At 36.4% G+C, this 13,120-nt stretch overlaps 1 protein-coding gene across 1 annotated transcript in view; it reads right to left on the minus strand.

Moving 5' to 3' along the window:
- The window catches only part of LOC123925269 (phospholipid-transporting ATPase IB-like), a 207,669-nt gene that overhangs the window by 169,841 nt on the left and 24,708 nt on the right, over nt 1-13,120 (minus strand). Inside the window, exons 8-10 of the mRNA XM_045978516.1 lie at nt 12,513-12,582; nt 4,162-4,289; nt 2,975-3,086 (exon numbers count right to left, since the gene is read on the minus strand). Coding sequence (XP_045834472.1) covers nt 2,975-3,086; nt 4,162-4,289; nt 12,513-12,582 — 310 coding nt within the window. The remainder of the gene's footprint in view (nt 1-2,974; nt 3,087-4,161; nt 4,290-12,512; nt 12,583-13,120) is intronic.

A 13,120-nucleotide genomic window follows, 5' to 3' on the forward strand; every position in this document is an offset into this window, starting at 1 on the left:
GAAACCGAAGCTCTGGGTTAGGGATACAGAGAGAGTTTCAAATAATTTTCTATTAGTATTTCAGATTTGCCCGTAAATTTCTTAAAATTGTCTGTGGAAAATTGTCTGAAATATTAGCAAATATATGCATATTTAATTTTTTAATATATAACATATATAATTGACATATATATCTGTGTATATTTATAGACAGATAGATATAGACATTTAACTTTTCAATCACACTTTGCCAGATTAAGTTTACCATTTCTACATTTTTTAAAGTAGAAACATAAATCCTCAAAGTCTACAAGTTATGAAGATATGATTACTATCAATTACTCAACTTTTTTACAAAGCATAGGAACAAGATTTTCTTTAACTTCTAGGTTTAACCACATTAAGCCTCTTATTAGAGAACATCCGTGTGTGTGTGCACATAATTTGTATATATATATGCATATATATATATACATATATCCATGCACATATATACTTATGTATAATATCTCCAAAACAATCATGTCATTCCTTCTCTTTTGCTGACCTGTATAAGTTATGTCTTCAAAAGTTGTACAATATAGAACAGTTTTCAACTAAGGGTATTGTACTTAAAATCTTTCAGTAAGGACATATTGACATTTACTAGTTTTTCTTTCCTAAAGTCACGGAAAAGCCCTCTTTGAGATTTCTGTTATCCCAAAACAACAAAATCAACATGTATAATAAACTTCTGCAATGATTTACATTCACAGAACATCGAGAAGGACATACTTTCTCATGAGCTGCACCACAGACAAGCCACACTGTGAGGATCATGGAGTGGGCTTCGTACATGAACAGTAACATTTAAACCTGAGATGCAGTGATGTATTACCAGGTGTACAATTAAGACAGCACGATCATTTGATACTGGTTGAGGGTCGCCATTTTACAACTGAATCATGGGTCATGATTCTGTGTGTTCTATTTTGCCCTTGGTTCCCTGCCTAAATACAAACTTCTAGTTGGGGATAGAGTATGTTTGCATCACTGTCTTAGTCTGGGACTTCTAGTATATAGAGTATAAGGAAATCTTACCCATTAATGCGTTGTTGCAGGGTACACTCCCAGGGCAGGAGGAATGAGAAGAAGAAGAAAAGTAAGGCAAGAAATTGGGAAACAGAGTGGAGTGTCTCCAGTCATAGCTTTGCAAGAACATGTACCCAGGTCTCAGAGGTATAGCTTCCAACTTTCCTCAGACTCCTCTGTCACCATTCCGTGCCTTCTCTCTCTACCATTTGTATGACAGTCACCCTGAGTTGCAGTGCCCACATGGCCCTCGGACACATGCCAGTTCTTGGTCTGGTTCTGTCCTACCTGCCTCCCTTCTTTCTGAACTTCCCCACACTCTTGACACTTCCATGTATTCTACTCAGCCTTCAGGTCTTGCTTTACATGCCACTTCCCCACAGCAGCCTCAACATCATGCTGGACAGAGCTCTTATGTAGACATGGAACATCCTACACTCACTGCTCCTGAGGGACCCCTTGCTAATATGTTAGCTCGACTGTCTTCCTTCACACACTGCAAGTAACTCAAGGACAAGTAATAGGTCTACTAGATCCCAAGGTCTTAGCACAGCGTCTGGCATTACATAGGTACTAAAGAGATATTTATAGAAGGAATAGTCAAAGCCAAATGTTATGGGTAGACCTACTGTCAAGTTACTTCTCATGAATAATAAACATGCAAAAAGTTCCTACTTTATAATGGAACCTACTGTCCATTAATGGGTATAATGGGTAGACCTACTGTCAAGTTACTTCTCATGAATAATAAACATGCAAAGAGTTCCTGCTCCCAAACAAAGATGGCGATTGGCTTTCAGGCATATGATTTTGTGATTCAACACTTCCTCACAACACCTGGTGCTCATCACAACAAGTACCCTCCTTAATCCCCATCACCTATTCAACCCATCCCCACCCATCTCCCTTCAGCTGGAATTGAAATAAAAACTTCCAAAAAACATGCTTCCTTTTGTTTCAACAATTTCAATGTTAGAGATTTATCTTCGGTAAAAATAAAGTAAATAAGCAACTATCCATGTTCACTGCAGCAATATTTATAATAGTTTCTCTCCCCTAGACTCTCTAAGGTAACTATATCATTTCCACATGTTAAAAGATTTATTTTTTTATCTGAGACAGAGAGAGAGCACACAGGTGGGAGGAGGGGTAGAGGGAGAGGGAGAGAGAAGCTTAAGCAAACTCTGCTCTAAGCATGGAGCCCCATGCAGGGCTCAATCCCTCCTCAACACTGAGATCAGAACCTGAGCTGAAATCAAGAGTCCAACCCTCAACTGACTGAGCCAACCTGGCGCCTCTCCCTATGTTAATATAGAAGGTAATTTTAAGTCTTAAATAGCAATTCACATAATAGTCTGTACAGATTGGTACCATTTTTGCCAACATGAAGTGTTTTCTGCACATTTATGTGTCTGTATATATATTATTAAATATTTGCTCATTATGGAATTAAAAAAAGGAAGAAAAAAAATGATTGAGAGGAATGGTACATGAGAGAAGGAATTCACACAGAACTTCTAATGTCATTTTGGACAAAATAATCTTACCATAAATTGGAGCCAGATAGACTAAAATGAAATATGGACCTCCCTTCAAAGTTCAGGTTAATAAACAGAAATAAGCTTCCTCAAAAAATATATATATATATTTTGTGTATTTACTTAAGAGAGAGCTTGAGCAGGAGGAGGGGCAGAAGGAGAAGGAGAAGCTGACTCCCTGTTGAGTGTGGAGCCTGTGGTGGGACTTGATCCCAGGACTCTGGGACCATGACCTGAGCCAAAGGCAGACACTTAACCAACTGAGCCACCCAGGTGCTCCCAGAAATAATCCTCCTAAATTCAAGAGATAAATACTAAATCCCTCACCTCCTAAAAGAAGAAAAAAATCTAGAGGCAATACTACTTATCATCACAAGTTGTTTTACCTGCATGAATTTGGTTTCAAATCCAGTGTAAACAACTATGCCAAGGATCCACTGAGTATTTTTAAGTTGTGTACCTCTTAGCAAGACCTGATCTGGTCCAATTGGAACAGGGCTAAAAATAAAGAAGAACATTTATAAGTAAACCAAAAAAGATTTTCCTTTTCTTTTCACAATATAAAGCAAGTGTAAGTTTTCGCCTTACGTATATTTCTTTCTGTCAAGTTCAACTTTGGGGGTAAAGAGCAATAAAAACATTTGTGTCCTCATAGGAAATACCTCTTTCTAAAAGAGCATGGAAAACCAATGTTTTAGCATCCATTTCTCACTAACCCCAAAGTATGTCGACTAAACTTTTAGAGAGAAAATATCTCTTGTGCGTCGGGTGACTATAAAACTTATTGTCAGGAAGATTAGGTGGAGGAATAAGTACCTGGGTGCTGACTTGGTAATCTGCAGAAAAGATTACACGTGGGCATTCAGAGCACACAAAGGAAGCTCAGTCGGCCATATTTACCTGTCCTCCTCCCCTCCAGCACAGCCAACCTACTATATAAAGATGTTTCTGTAAAAGTCTTAAGTGGAAGCTAAGTGGGGTAGAAATTAGGAAAAATCCTTCATTATCAAACTGAAAACCTTAGTGGCTTCTCTTCTTTGATGAATTTCAAAACTTTGTTCTTTCCACTAATTGACCCCAAGGGATGTGCTGAGTGCTTGTCGGCAAAGGGAACTTGGACTGAGGACTTCTCTAGTCTTTCCATTTGCAGGTTTACTGATTAAGAAAATGCCATACACTTTCCTCCCTTACTTAAAAATTCCTTTTTTAAAAAAAAAAAAAACCAATATATTGACCCCTCAGGTATTTCAACATCAAGTAAAAAACAAAAAAGCATAAAGGTTTAAAATGTTATCAACCAAGAGAACAAAAACTGCCACATTTTATTTTCCATTAAAAAAAAAGGTTTGAGGGGCGCCTGGGTGGCTCAGTGGGTTAAGCCACTGCCTTCGGCTCAGGTCATGATCTCAGGGTCCTGGGATCGAGCCCCACATCAGGCTCTCTGCTCAGCAGGGAGCCTGCTTCCCTCTCCCTCTCTCTGCCTGCCTCTCTGCCTACTTGTGATCTCTCTCTGCCGAATAAATGAATAAAATCTTAAAAAAAAAAAAAAGGTTTGAGGTGTGAAAGACGATACCTTTTACCATTTAGATACAAGGTTCCAACGAAGGTGTTGAAATGACGATTAGGTCCTTCACATTCTATTTTTCCAGATAGGCTTGACAATTGTTTTTCTGTTTGCATTTCAGCTGTTTCTGACAAAGCCTGTAAGATAAAGTCACCGTTAAAAAATCATGAAAATTTAATCTTAATAGCAAAGGTCAATGTCTCTAGTGGTTCTTAAGAGCAAATTAAGAAAATCAGAGTCTAAAACTGTACTGCATTTATCAGGTAATAAATAATGTACATAAAACTTTAACAGAAACTTTGTTAGAAAACTTTTCCACCCCAGCATTTTGCAAATAATTGTAATAAGGTTAAAAGAGTTAGGAAAGTTACGTTTTCATCAACTCTGTAGAAAAATAACATTTTTGAAAGCTTAGTCAATTTAACCAAACATCATATCAAGTTTGATACATCTATGACTAATGATGTTGAACTCTGGACCATGCTTCAAACAGCGAGGATCTACAATACTGATTCCACGTATCACCTGATACGCTTGCATCAGATTCATCTGGAAGTCTTTAAAATACAGATTGCTGAGATTTGCCCCCAGGATTTTTTTACTCAGTAGGTCTGGGGTGGGTCACTAGAATTTGTATTTCCAAAAGAATGCTGACAGTGCTGGTCCAGGGATCAAGCTTGGAGAAACACTGATCTAGAGGATGTCTCATTGCAATAAGATGATCTCAACTTTGCAGAGAGAAAAAGCGGATCATGTTCAGGAGAACAAGAACCAAATTGTCATGGGTCTTTTTAACAGCAATACAAGATAGAGAAAGACAGTGCAAATATTTAATGCAAATATTTCAAGCATGCAAACAATGTCTTGGAAATTTTGACACTCAGAAACCTACACTGAAACAGTTTGAGATGTACTTCTGTTAATCAAAAGATGCCTTAAAGAAGTACAAGAGCAAGTTACCAGAAGGGTCAATGTCTTCTAGACATTTATAACGCATATACCTCATAAAGAATTAGTATGAAAAATATGTAAAGAAATCCTATAAACCAACAAAAACATAAATATCCCAATATAAAAATGAATAAACAACATGAATAAATTATTTCCCAGAAAAAGAAAATATGTATTACCAGCACGCTCAAAAACAGATGCTCAAGGGTGATATATTAATGAATTAAATAAGAAAAAGCATTATCATATTGAGAGGCTGAAAAAATTAGTAAAAATCTTTAAAATAAAATTCTAGAAAAATAGAATTCTTAGCAAAACTTCACAAATTTGGTAAAAGCAAACAAAAAGCAACTATCCACACTTAACTATAAAATGTTAAAGCATTTCCATGTTAGGATCAAGAAGAGACTAAGTTCTATCACCAAATTTATTTGCAACTGCTCAGGAGTTTCTAGGTAATGCCATAAGACTGGGATAAAAAGAAATTAGGTATGATTACTGAAACGTAAACACCAAAAACGAACCAACTTTTAAAGAAAGAATTTATTACCCAAAAAGTCCTATCTGCTTGACTTAAAAATCATAAAAACATGTAAGAGAGATGTAAGGTGGCTGGATTTAAGATCAATAAACAAAAATAAGTATAGATGTATCTTAGTTAAACATTCACCCACTACAGGACAGCTGGCTATTGCTAATAAAGCTGCTATAAACATTTGCATAAAGGTTGTCTGTCATGTGAACATAGGGTTTCATCTCTCTGGGATAGTACAATTACTGGGTTGTCTAATATTGGCATGTTTAATTTTATACAAAACCTCCAAAATGTTTTCCCGAATGGCTATATCATTTTATATTTTCACCCATTGTGTTCAAATGATCCAGTTTCTCCACATCTTTACCTACATTTGGTGTTGGAACTATTTTTTTTTAATATTTTATTTATTTATTTGACAGAGAGAGGTCACAGTAGGCAGAGAGGCAGGCAGAGAGAGAGGGAGAAACAGGCTCCCCACTGAGCAGAGAGGCTGATGCGGGGCTCGATCCCAGGACCCTGAGATCATGACCTGAGCCAAAGGCAGAGGCTTAAACCGCTGAGCAACCCAGGAACCGCTATGTTGGAACTATTTTTAATTTTGGCCATTCTGATAGGTGTGTAGTAACATTGCCCTTTGATTTTAATTTGCATTTCCCTAATGGCTATCAATATAGAAACTATCTTCATGTGCTTATTTACCATTTTATTATCCTGTCCTATGAAATGTCTCTTTTTGCCCATGTTCTAATTGACTTGTTTAGTTTAGCTTTTTTTTTTTTTTTCCTGTAGAGTTTTGAGAGTTCTTTATATATTCCATATATGAGGCCTTTGTCAGGTATGTGGCTTGCAAATATTTTCTCCCAGTTTTCAGCTTGTCTTTTCATCCTCTTCAAAAGCAAAAACTTTTCATTTTGATGAGGTCCAATTGATCCGTTTTTCCTTTCCTGGGTCATATTTTTAGGATTGATTCTAAAAAATCTTGGCCTAATCTAAATTCTGAAAATTTTTTTTTCCAAATTTTTTTCCCTACAAGTTTTATAGTTTTCCATTTAAGTTATGATAAATCATTAGTTAACTTTTGTATAAAATATGAGAGGTCAAGAATTCTTTGTTTTTCTCCTATGAACATACAATTGCTCCAGCACTGTTTGTTGAAAAGGTCATCTTTTCCTCCAATTAATTGCTTTTGCTCCTTTGACAAAACCATTTGGGGATATTTGTGTAGATCTATTCTGGGGTTTTCTAGTCTGCTGCTTTGAGCTGTGTGTCTATCCTTTTACCAAAACTACACATTCTTGGTTACTGTAGTCACAGAAGGACTTGAAATCAGGTAGATTTATTCCTTCCATTTTATGCAGCTTTTTCAAAGTTGTTCTAGCTATTATAATTTCTTTGCATTTCTATACATATTTTAGGATAAGCTCATCTATCTCTACAAAAGATCTTGCTGGTATTTTCATAGGAGTCACATTAAACCTGAACTTCAATTCAGGAAGACTTAACATTCTTACTATGTTTGAGTCTTCCAATCCATGAACACTGTTTATCTCTCCATTTATCTAAATCTTCTTTAATTTCCTTCATCAACATTGTAATGAAATTTTCAGCATACAGATCCTGTCTATCTTGTTAGATTTATACTTAATTCATATTTTTAAAAAGATTTATTTATTTTAGAGAGAAAGAAAGGGCAGGGGCAGAGGGAGAGAGAGTCACCAAGTGCAAAGCCCAATGCAGGGCTCAATCTCACAACCCTGAGATCATGACCTGAGTCAAAACCAAGAGTCAGATGCTTAACCAACTGTACCACCCACGTGCCCCCTAATTCATATTTTGAACACTTACAGAAATAAAAGCGGTTTTGTATGTTTATCAGGTATCCTACATCCTTGCCCAAAACACATTATTTCATTTTATTTTAGATTCCTTGGGAATCTAGATAGACAACTTTTTCTATCTAGACGACTATGTCAAAACCAAACAGAGACAGACTTAACACTTCCCTTCCAATCTGTATGCTTTGTTTTCCTCTTATTGTACTTTCTGCCTCTTCAGTGCTGTATGAGTAAGAGTAGGGAGAGCTGAGATTGCCCGTTTCCTATCTTGGGGGAATGCATTTAGTCTTTTCCATTTATATTTCACCACATATATTTTAATATTAGCTCTCGGTTTTTTTGAAGATGTTCCTTACCAAGTTGAGAATGTTCCCCTCTATTTCTACATTTCTCTAAGCTTTTTTCATGAATCAACACTGAATTTTGTCAGATGCTTTTCCTATATTTATTGATATTATCATTTTTCTTCTTTAGCCTAAAATGGTGGATCACATAGATTGATTTTCAATTATTAAACAAGCCTTGAATACATGGAATAAACTTTTGTAATTCTTTTCATATATTGCTGAATTCTTCTTACTAATACTTTTAAAGAACTTGGATGTCTATACTCATGAGGGATATTAGACTTTTTTGTTGTTTTTTGTGTTTTCACTGTTTCTGTCTAGTTTGGGTGATCAGAGTAATAATAACAGCTTCATAAAATGAGTCGGAAATGTTCTCTCCTCTTCTTTTTTCTGGAGGAGACTGTGTATTAATTTTTCTTTGTATGTTTGTTAGAAATCTCCAGTGAAACCCCCTGGGCCTTGAGATTTCTTCTGGGGGAGTTTTTGAAATTGTAAATTCAATTTTCTTAGTAGTTATTGGGCTATTCAATTTACCTTTTTCAAGGGTTTTTAAGTTTTTCTGTTATCTTTGTCACGGATTTCCAGCCTTATTCCACCATGGTTGGAGAACACATTCTCCATGGTTTCAACTCTTAATTTTATGAGGCTTGTTTCATGACACAGCTATCTATCTTGGTGTATGTTCTTTGAGCACGGAAAAGAATGTGGGTCTTTCTTTTTTTGGGTATTGTTGAATGTTGTATAAATAAATATCAAACAGATCCTGTGGATTAACGGCCTGTAGTTCCGTATCTTTGAGAATTTTCGATCTAGTTGTTCCATCAATTAACGAAAGTGGCTTGCTGAAGTCTCCAACCATAAATGTGGATTTGTATATTTACCTGTTAGTTCTATCACTTTCAGCTTCACATATCTGCAGTTCTGTTTTTTGATGTATACACACATTAGCATTCTTATGTCATATTGTTGGATTGACTCTCTTACCTTTACATAATGATAAAAAATGTTCCTTTCTGTCTCTAGCAACTTCATTTGCTCTAATATTTACTTGATCTGATATTAACATTGGCACTCCTGATTTCTTTTACTTAATCTTCACATGATATATCTTTTTCTATCTTTTTACTTTAAAAAAAATTTTTATTTGAGAGACAGCAAGCATAAGTGGGGTGGGGGGAGGCAGAGGGAGAGGGAGAAGCACGTTCCCAGTTGAGCAGGAAGCCCCACATGGGGCTGGATCCTAGATCCCGGGATCATGACCTGAGCGGAAGGTTGATGCTTAACCAACTGAGCCACCCAAGCGCCCCCATTTTTCTACTTTTAACCTGCCTATACCATTATAATTAAAACAAGTTTTGAATAGACCGCATATAGTTGGATCATGTTTTTAATCTACTAGCTATTACTTTAATCCAATACTTAATGGCATATTAATACCATTTACATTTAATAGAATTATTGATTTTTGTTTGTCCTCTCTGGTTTTGCTTTTGCTTTTTTCTTGCTTTCCTTTGGTTTACTTGAACATTTTTTAGGATTCCATTTTGGTTTGTTAATAGTGTTTTTTAGTATCTCCCTTCATATAACTATGGTAGTGGTTGCCCAGGCATTACATTATTTATAAGCAACTTCTCACAGTTCATTTGTATCATCATTTTACAAATTTAAATGTAGAAGCCTTGCTCCCTTTTATGTCTCTTTACTCTCCCCTGTTACACATTTTTAAATATTTTCTTGCACACCTTTAGAACTATATTAGATAATTTTAAGGTTTTTGCTTCAGCCACCAAACATAATTTAGGAAACTCAAGAGAAAAAAAAAACTTATTGTATTTAGCCTTATTTTTGCTTATCATGGTCCTTCTTCCTTTCTTCTTATGTTCCTTTTTTATGGTTTCCTTTCTGTTTCAAGACCTTCCTTTAGCCATTCTTGCACAATGAGTCCTGTGACAATAATTCTATTATTTTTCCTTCAGTTGGGAATGTTTCAATTCTCTATTCTTTAAAAATATTTTTCTGGGTCTATGATTCTGGACTGACAGTTCTTCCCTATCAGCATTTTTTAAATGTTACGCCATTTTTTTCTGTCCTCCCTGGATTTTAATGAGAAATCTGGTGTTATACAAAGGGTCTTTCCCCTAGGTAGCGTCCTTTTTCTCTTACTGCTTTAAAATATTTTTTTCTTTGTTTTCAGAAGTTTTACTATTATGTGTCTTGGTATGGACTTTTTGGGTCTATCCTTTTTGGCTTGCCCAGCTTCTGAAATGTGTAGTTTATGTCTTTTGGCAAATTTGTGAAGTTTTAGCCACTGTTTCTTCCAGTAGTTTCTCAGGTGCACCCTTTCTTCTCCTTCCAGCATCTCATGTCATGAATGTTAGCTCTTTGGTTATATAACCACAGGTGTCTGAAGCTCTACTCATTTCTTTTTCAGCCTATTATCTCTGCTGTTCAAGTTGGAAGCTGCTACTGTTTTATCTTTCAGTTCATGGATTCTTTCCTCTGTCCCTTCTATTCTGCTGTTGAGCTCATCCCTTAAGAGTTTTTGATGCCTTAAGTACTTACTGTACTTTTAACTTCTAAAGTTTCCATTTGGGTCATCTTTTTTTTTGCCGCCCCCCTCCATTTGGGTCATCTTTAAGTCTTCTATCGCTTTGCTGAGATTTTTTTTCTTTGTTGAGACATTTTATATTTTCATTTGTTTCAAGCATGTTTGTAGTTGCACACTGAAACTTTTTTCCTTATGGATCCTTTAAAATCTCTCTCAGATAATTCTAGCAGCTCATTATATTTGTGTTAGCATTAGTTGATTGTCCTTTTTTTTTAAGATTTATTTATTTGACAGAGAAAGAGAGAGAGATCACAAGTAGGCAGAGAGGCAGGCAGAGAGAGAGGGGGAAGCAGGCTCCCCACTGAGCAGAGAGCCCGACATGGGGCTTGATCCCAGGACCCTGAGATCATGACCTGAGCCGAAGGCAGAGGCTTAACACACTGAGCCACCCAGGCACCCTGATTTTCTTTTCTCATTGAGTTTGAGATCCTCCTGGTTTTTGGCATAATGAATGACTCTTTATTGAAATCTGGACATCTGGTTTTATAAGATCTGGATATCATTACACTTTCTGTTAGGTGGCTTCCTTTGACACTACTCTGATAGGGGACGGGAGTGTTGCCTCATTACAGCAAGATGGGGGACAGAAAGGCAAGTTGCACGCCTGGCCTCTGTTGACAACCAAATGGAGGGGCTCCTTATTACAGCTGGGCAGGAGTGTGAGCTCTGGCTCCCCTGTAGGCCTCCATCATTACCTCCCTGGACTTAAGGGGTTGCAGCACCTTATTACTGCTGTCCATGTAGTCTTCACTGACTCAGTGAAAAGAGAGGAGGGCCTTATCACTATCTTTATTATAAAATCAAACTCTTGGCTTCCTACTTGGTTTCTCTGACACTGTATTTTTGGGGGAGTTGGAAGCCTCATTAAAGCTGGGTAAAGATGAAATTCTAGGTTCCACACTCAATCTTTGCTGGCACAGGTGAGAGTGGGGCCAAATTTTTACTCTGGTGTCTGACTGGGGAAGAGTGGTCATTGTCTCAAACTTTCTGTCTTGCTGACTGCCCCCTTGCTGGTCCTTTGACTAGAGAAAGTAGGCATTTGTTGGGGCATTTTTTTTTTATCTGTATCAATTGGTTTTTCTGGGTTTTGGGTTTCCTCAGTTCTAAGCCTTGTATATATGACAAAAGGTATATATGACTCACCACCTTGTTGTTCCCTGGGTTCCAAGGCCCCACAATCTACCTTCTTCTATCACTCTTTCAGTATCTTCTCATATTTGTTTTCTATGTAATGTCCAAAGTTTTTAGTTGTACTTAGCAGGGAAAATAAAAGAAAGTATGTCTACTTCATTTCCCCTGAAACAGAAGTCTACAATTGCATTTTTTAAAAAATCAAGAGGGTACCACCAAGCTATTACAACAGTTAGTATTGGGGATAAAAGTGGGATTTGGAAGGTGAAGATTTAGTAGACAAAGTTCCTATATTATTTATATTATTTTTACAAAGATGATACATTACTTTAATAAATTCTAAAATTTTTTGCATTTTCAATCAAATTAAAGTTTGCAAAAAAAGATTAGCAGACATGTAAATAATCAAATGTAAATTTAAAGACTTCTTATTGAAGTGACAAAGCAAAGGCTCAATTACCTTAAATTATCTTAAAGATCACCTTTTTTCCATTAATAAGAAGTTAATTAGAAAACTATCTCCTTGCATTCATTATCACAATTTACTCTGAAATTCAAATGATAATTTAAAAAGCAGTGGTATATGCACTCAGAGCTCATTTATACCCTTTACTCTAGTTATGATATTTATCATGACTAGCTTTATCACCAAAGAGCAAAAATATCCTCAAAATAATATGCATCAAGGCATGTTATCCTTTATATGATCTGTGTTTTATAGGACATTTTTTTTTCTTGCACTAGTACCATATCACCTAGTTCCTACGTGTTCTTTTTAAAGTCCCCTGTAAATAACTGATGAGGATGAATCATACCCACACAGCACTGAGATACTTTTCTTCATGAACAAAAAACAAACAAACAAAAAACAAAAACAAAAAAACTGGCACCTGCCAAAACTTCACATTGTGAGCTTAAGCACAAAATTAGGATTTCGAAGGTATCCTTACCTGTCGTATTTTCAGATTTGTCTCCCCATCCAGATTAGATGTTGCCACATAACATGTTACTTGAGGTTCACTAAGGAAAATAAAACAAATAACACTGAATCACTGTCTCTCCAAAAATCAAATTCCCAACAATGTTAACAGTGAAATGGGACCTACATCAACAGCTGAAAGGGCTGTTCAAAACTGAAAGAACTACAATTACTTTTTCAAGAGAAGTTAGCAGTCGAATACTACCAGCCTAAAATTCACTTTGTAGTAGAAAACTTTCTACCCTCATAGAGCTGCGTGATTACTCTTTAATCCCAAAAAGAGAAATGGCTGAGGGTGAACAGAAGAGGTTACATAGCTCAGAACAAATCAGGGTCACAACTAAGGTCAAACCTAAAATTCTGTTATTTGCTAAGATGGGTCCATTGCAGTTCCCAATGGCTCAAGCTCTATGGCCGCCTTCTTTCTTCTTTGAGATTTTATTTATGCACTTATTTATTTGAGAAAGAATGAGTGAGAGAGAGAGAGAGAGCACAAGCTAGATGGGGAGGGACAGCAGGAGAGGGAGAAGCAGACTTTCCAGTGAACCAGGAGCCCAATGTGGAGCTTGATCCCAGGAC

Source organism: Meles meles, chromosome 14 (assembly GCF_922984935.1).
Source record: "Meles meles chromosome 14, mMelMel3.1 paternal haplotype, whole genome shotgun sequence".
Classification (NCBI taxonomy): Eukaryota; Metazoa; Chordata; class Mammalia; order Carnivora; family Mustelidae; genus Meles; species Meles meles.